General features: G+C 54.8%; 1 protein-coding gene across 1 annotated transcript; it reads right to left on the bottom strand.

Moving 5' to 3' along the window:
- Positions 1 to 3,190: 3,190 nt before the first annotated feature.
- VSX1 (visual system homeobox 1) lies at positions 3,191 to 6,011 on the bottom strand. The gene is made up of 5 exons (XM_032183565.1): positions 5,603 to 6,011; positions 5,306 to 5,384; positions 4,972 to 5,095; positions 3,996 to 4,176; positions 3,191 to 3,456 (listed from the first exon to the last, which is right to left on the bottom strand). The coding sequence occupies exons 1-5, from the start codon at positions 6,009 to 6,011 to the stop codon at positions 3,191 to 3,193; spliced, it is 1,059 nt and encodes a 352-aa protein (XP_032039456.1).
- Between the last annotated feature and the right edge of the window lie 8,323 nt (positions 6,012 to 14,334).

Raw genomic sequence — 14,334 nt, 5'->3', positions numbered from 1 at the left:
TGAAGAGGAGAAAAGACTTTTTTACTGTGAGGGTGACAGAGCACTTGAACAGGTTGCCCAGAGAGCCTGTGGTGTCTCCTTCTCTGGAGATACTCAAAACCCGCCTGGATAGGTTTCCCACATTGGAAGCCTGTGAGATGTGCTCTAGGTGACCGTGCTTGGCAGAGGGGTGGGAGCAGATGATCTTCAGAAGTCCCTTCCAACCTCAGAAGCCATTCTGTGATGCTATGAACAGACTCTTAAGAACCTCCTAGCAGAATGTGGCTGGTGGTGCCTTGTTTCACAGTTTCAGCGCAGAACAGCTCCTAAAGCTTTAGCCTTGTAAAAGGCCAGAACATGTCAGGTCAGGGAGCTCCATCTGTTTTCGTTTTTGTTTTCGTTTTGCAGCCTCCCAAGCAGAGGGGAGAGCTCTTCCACCAAACGAAGAAGCAAGAAGCCACGGAAGTGGTGAGAATGGTAAGTGCTGAGTGCTCTCACCTCCTTGACACTAGTGGTGAGAGCAAGGGGGGAAATTAGAGTGACACCTTGTGGTCTCCCCAGTACAGGAAAGGCACTGCTGTGTGTAGTGGGGGCCCAGCCCAGGTCATTTGTGGGGGTGAGGGGCCAGGGCACACGGCCCACGAGGGCAGGCTGAGGGATCCCCTTTGGTCAGCATTGAGGTGAGAAGGCTCATGGGTGGGCCTGGCTGCTGACCATCAGCCCCCAGCAGAGCAGGTTTCTCAATGCGAGTCCTATAGTAGCCAAACCCCTGTATGTGGCAGCAGTCCTGTAACCATCTCTTGATAACTGTAAGCTTTCAAGACTGGGTTGGATGAAGCTTTGAGGCTTTGGTCTAGTGGGAGGCATGTCAGTGGGGTTGGAACACGGTGATCTTTAAGGTCCCTTCCAACCCAAACCATCCTATCTGTGAACCATGCCTCAGGCCCGTAGTTCTCCCTGCGAACCACCACCCCTTGCAGCACAAAATGAGAGCTGGGAGCCCACCATGTCCTGCCGGGAGAGCTCTGCACCGCACATGGGGAGGGGACCGTGCTGTTCCCCTTGTTGCAGTGACGTGGTGCTCGTGACTCGCAGTGCTGTGCCCAGTGAGAGGTGAAGAGCCAGGCCATCTGCACATAGGCAGGGCAGGGCAGAAAAAAAAAAAAAAAAAAAAGATTGCAGGCATCCAGTGCCAGCATGGCACAGCCCAAATAAAGGGTTTGCAGATGCTGCTCAGGCAGGATTAGACCTGCAATGTGCTAAGTCTCGGCTCTCACAGAGCCTAATTGCTGCTGCAGTAAGCCCTGGCTAGTCCTTTCCTGAACTGTGCCCCCCCCACTCCATCATATGGGTATTTTTTTTTCCTGCAAAGCTTGTATTTACCATGCATATGTTCCTCCCACCCCCCAGCAGGCCTGACTGTGGAGAGGGGGGGTTGAAGGTGGGATATTTGCAGATGATGGCTCTGCTCTTCCCAGCCAGCCGTCTCCCCCTGTGCCCCCCAGGCCCCTGCACAGCACCAAGTCTGGGAGGAGCTGCCACCAGGCTCAGCAGCAGGGACAGGGACAGGTGACAGCATCATTACACAGCCACGCTCCCATTGAGCGGCATTAGGAAACTTTCCAAATTGGGATTACTCAGATTGTAATAAAGCCTTCTGATAATTTTCAGTTAGATTTTGGCCAGCAGATAAAGCTGGAGGTGTTCCAGGATAGCCGTCACAGTGCACACACAGGCCAACTCAGCACAGCGGTGAGAGGAGGACTGGCTGAAGCCCAAATTTGAACAGCTGGATGGCCACAGCACCCTTGCACATGCCATCATGGCTGGGGATGCTCATGGGGCTGCCGGAGCTGTCCTGCTCCATGTACTTGCTCGGGAGGCTGAGGTACACTACCGGTTCCTCCAGCACTGGTTCACCTAGCCCAAAATGAGCTCCTTGTGTTTAATCATGGGACATGAGGACACGAAGCCCAGCTCTGTACCCTCCAGGGCAGCAGGTGTTTCTGGATAAGCTCAGATCTTGGGTGAAAATCAATCACCTTTGGGCATGTGGAGGCCGCTGAACTGGGCCTCAGCTCTGGAGAGACACACGAGGGCTTCACTCTGCTCCCCTGTGTGAGTACACAGCGCTCAAGCCCTGTTTAGGCACGGGTCTGTCCAGGATCTTCTCTAAGCTAGCACCTACCACAACACCTGCCAAAGTAAAATAAAAGAAATCACAATGCAGAGTCTGAAAACCAAAGATACACCACAATTTTACTTACGGATGCGTAATAAATAAATGGACAAAATGGGAACAGCCACATTCCAAAATCCAGATCACTAAAGTGCTTTTAGACATAAATATAAGACAACCAAGAAACGCCTCTCACATTACACTATTTACAGATAATTACAAAATGTTTTCTCATGTCAGTTCACAAAACTGTTTAATTGTTCCAGGGTACTATGGCTTGGTTTTCAAAAAAGGTCTGTTCTAGTATGCATAGCATGGCAGGTCACATTCAAGAGTGTACAAAATTGTTGCATAACAAAAACGTCTTTCCCCCCTTCTCCCAAACGTGAGTTAGGGAAGCTACACAGTGTAAATCCAGTGGTAAGGCTGCGTTGGCAGGCCGGATCCTCAGGAGGTATAAACTGGCAGGCCTGTCAGGTTACACCAGCTTGAGGAGGGACCCTACCATGTTTAAAAACCCCGCTGCTGGTTGAGGTGGGAGAATTGTGTGCTCGAAGCAGAGGGACTTGCCACACAGGTGCTGTGCAGGGGTGGCAGTGCTCAGAGGAGGCGTTTGGAAACTCCTGCACCATCTCTGCACCCGCGTGTTTGGGAAGGGAGCGATTCCCATTGCATTGCTGCTCTTTGTGCTCCTGGGTGGCCCAGGACACGTTCACATCCCAGAGGAGAAGGGAGGCTCTTCCTGAGCAGCCTGTCCATGCTGCCCGAAACACGGTCTCGTCTTCACATTGCTCTTGGCTGTGTTGGGACACCTCTCCCACCCTCCACCCTGGCTGCATCTGTGCTCTGCTGAGAAGTGAACAGCTGACAAGTGAAGGGACAGAGGCAGGGGGAAGGTGTCTGGTTTTAGAATGCCCTGAATTCAGATAAAAGTTCAATGACTTCAGAAAAAAAAAAATATATATGTGTTAATAAATATTCTTATCTCCCCAGGAAGCTGTGAGGTCTGGCCTCCTGCGGGGCAGCCCAAGCTCAGTGGTCCTTGTCCTTTTGCTCCGCAGCGGGGTCCCCATTGATGCACTGCCTCGGTATGCTCCTCTTCTCGTGCTTGGCTGTCCTGGAGAGGTCAATGGCTGTGTCCTCAGGGTTTTTCGTGGGGCTAAGTTTGTCAGAGCTCCTCTGGGAACTGGCCTGCTTCCCTTGGAGTTCCTCCTCATCCGGCTCCGCTCGCCAGCCATCTGCCAGCTTCTCTTGGCTCTCCGCCTTCCTGCTCACCTCCATCGACTTTTTGTGCATGCCTGGCAGGGGGGAGAGAGCAAAGCCAAGGGTGCCGGTTGCTTATTCCTGCCCAGAACTGCTCAGCATCATCTCCCCAGTCGAGGGGAGTGTGCTGCTCTGCCCTCCTGCTGCTTCCTTCTACTGTCACTTACATCTGAGGAAAACTCTTGCTAGCTACCACCATGCCCAGACCCCAGGTCTTCCTGGAGCCTTCTTTTCTCCAAGCTGAACAACCCCAGCACCCTCAGCCTGTCTTCACAGTGCTCCAGCCCTCTGATCATCCTTGTGGTCCTCCTCTGGACCTTCTCCAACAGGTGCCTGTCCTTCTTGTGCTGGGGGCCCCAGGGTAGCTCTGACATAGTATTGTCTTCAGCGAGGGGGGTGATGAATTCCCAAACCCCCAGCCACTCCCACAATGACTGCTCACACACCGAACCAACACACAGCTAAGTGTCTGACACAGTGGATAAAGGTTTTCCCTTCCCTGGCTGTTCGGTACAAGGAGGGAGCGAAAAACCCCAAACCTGCAGCTCCTGCCCCGTTCTGGCCTGATGCTTACCCAGCAGCCAGGGGGCACAGGACCCCACCAGCCCGCTCTTGGCGGAGTTGATGATGGACTCGGGCAGCGGGATGGAGTGCCGCACCATGGCGCCGTACAGCCCGTACTCGGCCATCACGCTGCTCCGGCCCCAGCACTTCTCCCTCTTCCGCCACTTGGCTCTTCGGTTCTGAAACCAAACCTTCAGGGGTAACAGCCAGGAGAGCACGGAGGGGGTGGGATGTGGGGAGGAGGTGGCCCCACGGGTGGGCGTTCGGGATAATCGGGCACGGGGGAGCGCATCCAGGGCAGGGGGGCAGCCGCGTGCGCGGGGTTCAGGGCACGGGGGAGGGCGGCCGGGGCAGAGCCACGGAGGAGGATTTGGGGAGGGCACACACGTGGGTGTCAGCGAGAGAGGAGAGGAAGAGGGGGAGAGGGAGCACACGTTACATGAGGCTGGCCCTGACCCGGGAAGGTGCCCCCAGCCCCAGTCACCAAGGGCGACCCCTTGGTGTGCCCGCAGAGCCCCTGTGCTGGCTCTGCACGAAGCCACCAACGTCTCCTGAAGGGGTCCACATCGCACTGATGGGTGATGGCAGAGGGTGCTCAGGTCCCTCTCCCCACACCCTTCCTGTATTTAAAGGCTCAGGAGGCGTCGATACAACCCGAGTGCTGTCCAAACTCCCACCCTGTCCTTAAGGCGATGAGCTGCTCCACCAGGGGGCAGGATCAGGCCCTAAAATACCACCCCAAAGGCTACGTGAGCAAGCTGGGGAGAGCTTTGGCCCAGTGCATCACTCCTGCCTGAGTTGTGTCCCCAGAGGAAAGAGCTGAAGAGCCGGCAGTGAACAGCAGCTGCATGGGCCAGCACTGTGTCCCCCCATCCCTGCATGTCCACTTGGGTGGGAAGCCGAGGAGCCACCCCAGAGGCTTCAGTGCCACCACTTTCCCTCCACCTCCACCCACTCGCCCTACAGCAGGTGCCGCGCAGCCCTACCTGTATCCTGTCCTCCGGCAGCTCCGTCTTCACCGCCAGCATCTCCCTGGCGTAGACGTCGGGGTAGTGAGCTTCGTTGAAAGCCTTTTCCAGCTCCTCCAGCTGGTGGGCTGTGAACACTGTCCTGCGGAGAGGAGCCAGCGTCCTGAGACAGGCTCCAGACCCTCCCGAAAACATCACCCCCTCCCCGCTGGGGTTGAAATCCTCCCCCTGCTGCTGCTTCAGCTCTTGTAGATCCCCTTCTCCTTGCTTTTTTGGGGCCACCAGCCCCTCCTAAGGGACCTGGGGGAGAGCAGTGGGGTGTGCGGGGCTCGGCCCAGCCCTCGAGCCCTACCTGTGCCGCCTCTTCTTCCTCTTGATCTGCGAGGCCGGCATCTTCAGGTCGCTGGCATCCCCGGACAGGCTGTCCTCATCTGGTGGCAGCACGGGGACAGGGGGTACACGGTCACATCCAGACCCTTCCCATCCAGATCCTTCCCATCCAGACCATTCCCTGGCCCCGCGATGAGCGGCTCCCCCCCAGTGCCACCCATGGGTGCCCCTTCCCCTCCTCCCCTGTGCCCAGAGGGGGACAGCGGAGGGGACACGGCCACCCCGGACGGGTGTCACGTCCGTGGGGACAGCAGCTCACCGGACACGCTCTCCTTGTGGCGACGGGGGGCTGGAGGTGGCCCGGGGGGACCCGCTCGGGGTCCTCGAGCCGGGAGCAGCGGCAGGGGGGCGGGCAGCAAGCAGGGGGCTCCCGGCCCGGCCAAGCCACACAGCAACCCCAAGCCCAAGCCCAGCGCCCCGCCGCCCTCGTAGCCTCCTGCGGGCCCGGGGGCGGCCCCGGGGGGCGGCTGCAGCTCGGCCTCCAGCCCCAGCAGGTCGGTGATGGCGAAGCCCTTGGCCCGCAGCCCCCCTTGGCTCGGCCGCGCCGCCCGCTCGGGGAGGGCGCTGCGCATCGCCGCCGGGCTCGGGGCCGCCGCCACCGGGACCGCAACGGGAACCGGCACCGCCGCCGCCGCCCGGCCCCCCGACGGCTCCCCCCGGCCCGGCATCGCCGCCTCCTCCCGGCCCGGCCCCGCAGCGGGCACCGCCGCCCGATGCCGCTTTTATGGGGCCGCCGCCGGGCCCGGCCCCGGGCACACCCCGGGGCGGCGGGGGGGCGATCCCGAGGCACGGATTAGCGGCCACCGGGCCCCGAGCCCCTCCCTCGGGTCCCCCCCCGGTCCCTCCCCTCGGGTCCCCCTCTCCGGACCCTCCCCTTGGTCCTCCCCATCCCTTCCAGCCCGGTGCTCTCCATCCCATCCCCTCCCGGCCCTCCCCATCCCTTCCCTCCCGCTCCTCTCCACCCCGTCCCCTCCTCTCCCTCCCGTTTCCCCACCCCGACACCCTTCGGGTCCCCTCGGTGCTGTCCCCACGTCCCCTCTCCTCGTCCCTCCAGCCCCACATCCCGGACGGGGCGTCCCGCCCGGCTGCTGTCCCCCCCCACTGTCCCCCCTGGGTGTCCCCTCTCAGCCCGGAGCCGTTTCGAGGTGCCTGGCCTCCCGGCTCCTTTTGGCTCCCAGCTCCTTGCACCTGAGCTGCAATTTCTTTCTTTGCTTTCCCCCCCTTTCCCTCCCCTTCATCTGTTTATGGAAACGATTTACAACCGGCTTACACGGGCGGCCTGATCCAGGCCTTCCCGCTGGACGGCCAGATTAACCGAGGGTCCTTCTGATAAAGATAATTACAAGGGGACTCCGCATTAACTTTGCATTATTAAAGAAAGACCCAAATCTCCCCTCGCAAGCTGTTCCTGGGATTAGCAGAACAATAACTTTCATTTAGGATAATTGCCGTGGCCGGCGCTGGGGGCTGGCGGGGGGGGGGTGCCTTCGGGTGATGGCGCTTCACACCACCAACGGGAGGTGGGAAAAGGGGGAAATCGCGCCCCCGAAGCCACCGAGGTCCCCATGGACTGGGCGTGCAGGGATGCTCGGGGTGTGCCCACCCAGGGCTGCCCCCCACCCGCCTGGGGATGGGTCACCCAAAGTCCCCTCGGGCACCTTCACTTCTCCAGAGTGTTTTTGCTGCAGGTTTGCTGGAAGCGGAGACTTTCACTGCTAGGCAGGGAGGATCTGCCACAGTAATTAGAAGCCCTAATCCGGCCACCACCCACAACAAATTTCCTGTCCGAGCAGATATTAGTGGATAAAACCCTAATTTTTGACGTTGTCCCAGAATCAGCTTGATTTCAGCAGTTTACGTTAAGGCTGAGCTGTTGGGAGAGATGATGAAGCCTTAAATATGCATATGGCCTAGTCATTTGGAAAGTTTGGGGATAAAGCACGTATAATTGCTCCTAATCAGTTTATGAAACATAAAAGCTCAAACCCAAGAGAAAGCCGATAGACGCAGAAATGGAAATAGCGATTAAATCTCCCCACGCCGGCGAGGTGGCCTGGATACGGGGCACCAGGGATGCGCCCGCTCCGGGCACACGGCTCCAGGACGGGGCAGGGGGGGACACGGGTGGTGACAGGTCCCCTGGCTGTGGTGGCGAGGGGCATCTCCGAGGGGCATCTCCACCGGTCCTGTGGACAATAAATCAGTTAAAGGATATCTTGATATACGCTCATCAGATAGGATTATCTGGGATTAGACTAATCAGTAAATGTTTCTCTGCTCATTATTTTCCAGGGAAGATTTTCAGCTGATTCTCCGACGCCGAAAGATTATTAATCGCTTAAAGAGCAGAACATCAAACATCGCTCTTGCTCTAATTTCCCTGTGGTTCCTCCCCCCGCAGCGGGCAGGGCGCATGTGCCAACCAGACCGGGAGCCCAAGGGTGCCCAGCACCCAGGATCCACACCCTAAAGCACTTTGGGATGGCACCAGAAGGGCACCGGTGGGATGGGTGCCCAGGGTTGACCCCTCCAGACCCCGGGGTGAGCCTTGCCAAGTCCTTGCGGGATTACAGTATGCGCTAAGTGAGTCCCAAACCAGCAGCCAGCGGGGTTTAGGGGCGCCTGTCTTCACAGGAACGTGAAGGGAAACCTCAGAAGGATGCCCACTGACCACAGATCCACCTTCTGTAGCGATGAGGAAGGGGAATCAAAGAGGAGGCACTGAAGGGACTGGTTTAGGGGATTAGTAATGGGATAAGGCAGCTTTCACCTCCCTGGTTTGGATATGAATCAGGTCAATAATAAAGGAGAGTCTGCACCATCTGACAGTTCGTGGCTGCTCGGGGTGGAGAAGCCTCCTGTGCTCCATGGGCAGGGAGCGCACAGCCACCATCGGACCAGAGCTCGCAGCCTCGGCCAGGCGGTCCCTGCTGGCTCCATGCCGTGCACCCCACATCCAGCTCCTGCCCCAGTAAACGGGATGGGAACACCAGCAAGTTGGCAAGGGGGAGAGTCTGGGGAGAGGTTTCTGCCTCAGCAAGCTCAGACAGAAGGAAAAGGGCTTTTCTTCCACCTCCTCCACCTCCAGCTGGGAAAGAGATGGCCAAATAGTCTCCATTTTGGGGTGATGGATCTGTGGGGGCAGGTGGCACAGCCAGGTTAAACAAATGGCGATATCTGTGCTCACAGCGCTGCTGTGCTGCAGGGAGTGGATCCTTTCTGCCCCGCGCTGATGGTGGTGAAAGGCAGCATTTGAAGGACACAGGAGCCACATCTGGCTGCACACTCCGCCTGCTGTGCCGGAGTGCAGCAAGCTGGGCTTAGGGCGAGCGCCTCGGCAGCCCTAATTTGGCACTGGAGGGGGTCCCTTTCCATGTCCCAGAGACATCCCTATTAATTCCTCCGCACAGCTTTCTGTCTTAAGACATTTGCCTTTGATTAAAAAACAGAAGAGCAGTCATGGTTTAAGTGGAGTTTAAGAGCAAACCATGTGCCGGGGAATGGGGCTCTCACATCTGGAGTGCTGCAGATTTAATCAAACTGCTGGGAAGTGCCACGCGCAGACAGCTGTCACAGCAGCCTGGAGCCGATCCCCTAATTAATTCCTGGCCAAACACAGGGCAAACAAATGACCATCCAGGTGGTACACCTACAACTGCGTGATCAGAAAGCAGCACGCAAGCAGAGTTGGGGATGCTCTCCCTTGGTGGTACCCGTACCCACTGTGCTTGTTTCTGCAACCTTCGGAGCAGTGTCCTACAAAACGTGGGTTATGGCAAACAGGGCAGGTCCGGGTGCTCCTTGGTGCTCCGTCACGGCTCATTAAAGCTAATTGAAGTGGCTGCCAGAGCTGGGTCTGCGTGGGCGCTTGGGAGTCCTGGGCACACGGCAGGGCTGGACTGGGAATATCCGACTGTGAGGAGCCCCAAACTAGCCGATGGACTGTCCTCTCCAATTAGCCCCACAAAGGAGCTCTTATTCCTCCGCACTATGCTTGTCCGATTACTTTATCTTATTATTTTTTTTGATCATTCCTCCAAAATGTGCTAATTAAACAGAAATCATCAAGTCAATTAGAGAAACACTCATTAAAGCAGAAAAGAAAAGAAAAATATAAGGAGAAGAGAAGCGGCTGCAAGGCTCCCAAGCACGCACAATAGCTGCCACATTCATTACATCAGCATCTCCCCAAAGAGAGGTATACATTGTCTGACTCTGGTTCAGGCCCTGGAAATGAAACTTCCCAAGCAATGGAGTCAGATTTCTTTTTGTTTTAATGGAAAAAAGCTGAGAATTACACCACCTTTTTAGGTTTCTTTTATATTTGAGAGAGCAGAGAAATGTTTGGTTCCATGAAGGTCTCAGGTCAAGGACAATGAAACTCACTGGAAGAGCTTTACTGACCTTAGTGAATCTTGAAATGAACCTAGATTGTTAACATCTTTCTTGTCCGGAAGATTTTCAGCCAATTTCTTCATTCAGAAAGTTAGCTTTCAATGGGAAATCTGCTCTGTGCTCCACATGAAACCATGTAGGAGGGACCTGCCCGTGGCCATTCAGGACAGTGGCAGATCTGGGGGCCAGATCCTGCTGGACCCTAGTGCAGGCATCTCGTCCAGGTGCCTCAGGTGTTACTGCTGCTCATCATGGGGATGGTTTTAAACTGAAATAGAGTAGGTTTAGATTAAATATTAGGAGAAAATTGGAAAAACTGGGTTGGTTTGGAGGACACTGGTCCCAGGAGGTGGGGGAGTGATGGAGAAGTGCCTGGGGGCTGGCTGGAAGAGGTCTTGGTGAGAACCGGCTGCTCTGCTGGTGCCTTGAAGGTTGCTTTTCCCTCTTCTCCACCTCCCAGCCTCCTTTCTCCCCCAGCCACCTCAATCCACCCAGCGACCAAGGCACCCGCTCTTTCCATGAGTGCCATACTGAAATCCAGTCAAACACATGAAACGGTGATTCCACTGTTTCTAATGTCTCTCTTGGGGGCAGGGAAAGGCAGATTTCACTTTATTCTGCCACAATATGGTGGGGAGCCCAGCTCAGATCTGGGTGAAGGTGTCACCCAGCCCCTTGCGTTTCCAAACCAGTTCAGCCATGCCTAATTGTAGGCGCTGCGCTATGAGACCTGACAGGGTTCCTTCTCCTTTAATTAAGCTCTAAGTTTGCTATCTGAGTGCCGTGCCATATGGTATTGATTTTTTGGCTCCGTGTGACAGCACTTGCCATGAAAGCAGCTAACCTAATTAAAGACGGGGACACCGCGCGCGCAGGCGGCTACTCTCACTCTTCCCCTTAATGCTGTGTTCTGGAGCCGCTCTCCTGGGCGCAAACAGGTGCCAAAACGTGGGACCTGGCTGGGCTCCAAGGACAAAATCCTCCAGCCATCACTACCCAATGTCCTGGTGCTTGAAGATGAATCCAAAGGCTGAGAGGCATTACACAAGCAGCATGTCCCTTTACCAAAATAACTCTGTCCCAAATAAACCAGCTGGAGGACCTATAGGAGTAACAGAAAAACAACATCAATGAATCCCCAACTGTGGATCCTCCTTCTCATATGAGTAGACACCTATGGGCTTCTTCAGCATCCAGCTGTAAAATGAGCACCAAGCAAAGCACAGCCATTATTTTGTGTGTGTGCACTTTGATTTCCCTATAAGAAAGGACACGGAGCATGAAGGACTTCCCAGCTTTCCTACCAGTTTCTGTTTTTTTGTTTGTTTGTTTGTTTGTTGTTTTTTTTTTTTGCCTTGATATGATTTCTGCAACATAATCAAGGTGGACCTCAATGCCAAAACTGAATGTATTGTCCAAAATGAACAAAATGAGTGTTGCTGACAATGAACCTAATCACCTCAAGTAGGGGCTTGCACTATGGGTATTGTCACGCTCCAGGAAAAAGGAGAAAAAGGAGTGAGAGGAAGAAATAAGCATGCCTCTTGTGGGGTCATTGTCTGCAAGTCTGTTTTTTTTTTTTGCTGGATTTTGAAGGTGAAAAAAAAAAAAAAAAGTATTTTCTCCCAATTTGAAAACGGCAGCAGGCACTCTCATTTCCTTCTGCTTGGTGCCTCAGACAGCTCCAGTGACATTGCAGGAGGGACACCTGGCCATCAGGTTTCTTCTGCACCCCTTCCTTTGCTGTTCCTGCAGTGCTTAGCCAGCCAAAGGTGAAGGAGCTGAGGAGGCTGCAGAAAACCTGGGAGATGTCTTTTGCTCTGCAGGAGCAGTTTGAGGGGAAAGAAAAGCCGAGCCCTGGTGGTAATGACATTTTTCCACGTGGGTAAATGCATTGATCTGGGACAATGCCCGTGCTGCAGAGGAGGAGGAGGGACGGGAGATGTGCAAGATGCTGGAGGCAGTAGTTGGAAGCTGTGGTGTCTCTCCCAGGGCAATTCCTCTGGGGCAAGCTCAAACCCCAGCAGATCTGGATCTCTGCTGTGCTTGGAGCAGTTCCTCCCACCTCTGTCCTTCCAAAAACAGCCAGGTGGCCACACATGAATACTACTATATGGTATTTATTTATTGCACAGAAGTGATGCGATGCCCTCAGGAATGTCACACTCTACGGACCAGGCACCCTACTGGTCTGAGGAGAAATACAGGGGAGTGTTATTAGTGTCTTGTCACCGAGTGGACAAAGTGGTTTAGGAGAGCACAGGGCAAGGCACGCATCCTGCCCAAAGAGCTTAACTTCTAAGCTTTAATCAGAAGAATTAGGGCTTTACTTTGGCTCTAATTTAATCAGAAAGAATAGCGGAGGTGGTCGTGCCATTTCATGGGCAGGGTGCTATCTGATTGGGGTGTTTTCCCTCTCGCTTTGCCTTCCCCCAGCATCACCCCCAGGTGACCAAGGCCCTACCACCAGTGGCAGACAGCATCCCAGTGGCCAGGGCTCACCTGGGAGAGCTGCCCAGGCTGGCTTTGCCCTAATGTTGGAGGCTTTGCTCTCGCTGGGCTCCCACAAGGCTGTCAGAAGTCTCAACTAGCTGGAACCATGTGATGGATGTGATGGGAACACACGACACATCTGATGGGGGCTCCACCAGGCCTCCTACAATTCCTCTCACTCAGCGCTCTCCTTTGGGCCATTTCATTGCCAGCAGGACTGCATCTTTGCACTTCTTTTGCCCAGTTTCTGTACCTGTGCAGTGCTGAGGCTGAACCCATTGCTTTTCTCCCCAACTCTACACCCATCTCACCCACCACACCAACATCAGACAGCTCCCTGGACGTGAGCCTCTTCCCAGCAGCTCTCAATCCTCCTTGCTGTACCCACAGAGGCACGGAAGTGGCTCTGATAGTACCAAGCAAAATCTAATCAGGCCTGTACATAAAACAGAGGGTGAAAGAAAAGCCCCGACCATATTTTTAAATAATACCAAAAAGCTGTAAGTATTTGGTCGGCCTGCTTGTTCTTACTGCCTGGGATCAGCCCGATTATTCAGGGATTCATTTTTATTTCTGAGTTTTATTTTTTTTTCTCATTTAACAGCTGCACATTAATAAAAACTCCATTTATTGGAGGATTTGGCTGGGATTGCTATAATAAAATAGAAGGATTTGTGCTGGGCACTAAAAGAACTCTCTGCAAAAAGTAGTGTTTTTCCAGTGATTAGGAGCGCCAGAACATATTGTTTTGCCGTGTAGCCCCGTCACTGCCGGGGATGGTGACAGATGTCTTGTGTTAATGTTGAATGATTAAATGCCATTTCTGAAGCCACTCCCTAGCTGCAGAGCACGGTGCTGCTTCACCCACACAATCTGCCTTCAATCTGTTCCCCTTGCTGAGAGCATCCCGCCTTCGTGCTCGTCAAGAAACCCCCATCCCAACCCAGGCTATTGTGGTGTCCCTCACACCTGCCACTAGCGTGGGCGCTTTGGTGGGACCAGTGCAGGATTTTACTACACCCAGCTCCTTCCTCATGCCCAGCTGTGTTCCCCTGTCCCCAGCTGTTTCCTTTCCCTCTCTTATCCCACCAAATCTCTGCAGCCCACGAGCCTCATCCTGCTTTGCCCCAGACCAGGTAGGTGACCCAGCTGGGGAGGAAAGCCCTCTGACCAGGAGGAGAACATGGGCAGGCCAGCAGCAAGGTGGAAATGGTGGCTCACTATTGTCCACCCAAAATTCCACAAGCAGCAATGCTCCTCTTCTAAAAGCCTGCTCCAGCCTTGAAAACACACAGTGATACCCAGAGGGACGTGCGTCGATCCTTGATCAGAACATCTGTATCCTCTGCGAGTATATTGTCTTTGCAAAACTATTATCTGTTTGGCATCTGTTGCAATGACCTACTCCTACAGCACAGCGCTTGGGACCCCCGCACGCGCAACATCTAAGTCCAAAGGCAGCGGGGAGGACAAATCAGGTTGTTTCTCCAAATAGAGATGGTGCGGCAGGGGGGAGGGAGGAGGAGCAGGCTGGTGAAGATTTGGCGGTTCACGTGCATTTACACATGCCAGTGCCAGACCTGCCAGCCAAGGGGAGAATGTGGTCAGGGGCTCTTGGGCCAGCCCAGAGGTGCAGAAAGATGCTGAGGAGGGGCAAGACCACGGCCATCCATACCATCCATACCATTTTCTATGATGGGTTAGCTCTGTGCACCCTGTGAATTCAGGGGCAAGGTCCCCACGTGTCCCAGGATCCAGTGCCACTGAAGGCCCTGGGCTGCAGTGACCTGGCTGTGCAAAGCCGAGCAGCGAGGGGTCCAAATGGACGAATTTCCACCACCTCTGCTTTAACAAAGCACAAAACCTGCCGCCACCCCCCTAATCCATCGGCCTACTGGTCAAGTAAAAGCAGGTTGCCCACTCGCTTTCACTTCTCCCCCAACTTAATCTGAGTGCTAAATTACAAGTTGATAATGGGTTCCCATTAATTATTGATTTTTCAGATAATACTTGTTAAAGTAGAATTAACGCTATTGTTTCTGAACAAATACTGCCCAAATACTGTGTTTAGCGGGCTTGTAATCAGCTTTACCCACTTCTCCT

Source organism: Aythya fuligula, chromosome 3, assembly GCF_009819795.1.
Source record: "Aythya fuligula isolate bAytFul2 chromosome 3, bAytFul2.pri, whole genome shotgun sequence".
Lineage (NCBI taxonomy): Eukaryota > Metazoa > Chordata > Aves > Anseriformes > Anatidae > Aythya > Aythya fuligula.
The sequence above is the reverse complement of the archived record's forward strand: the minus strand, read 5'-3'. Positions and strand labels throughout refer to the sequence as shown.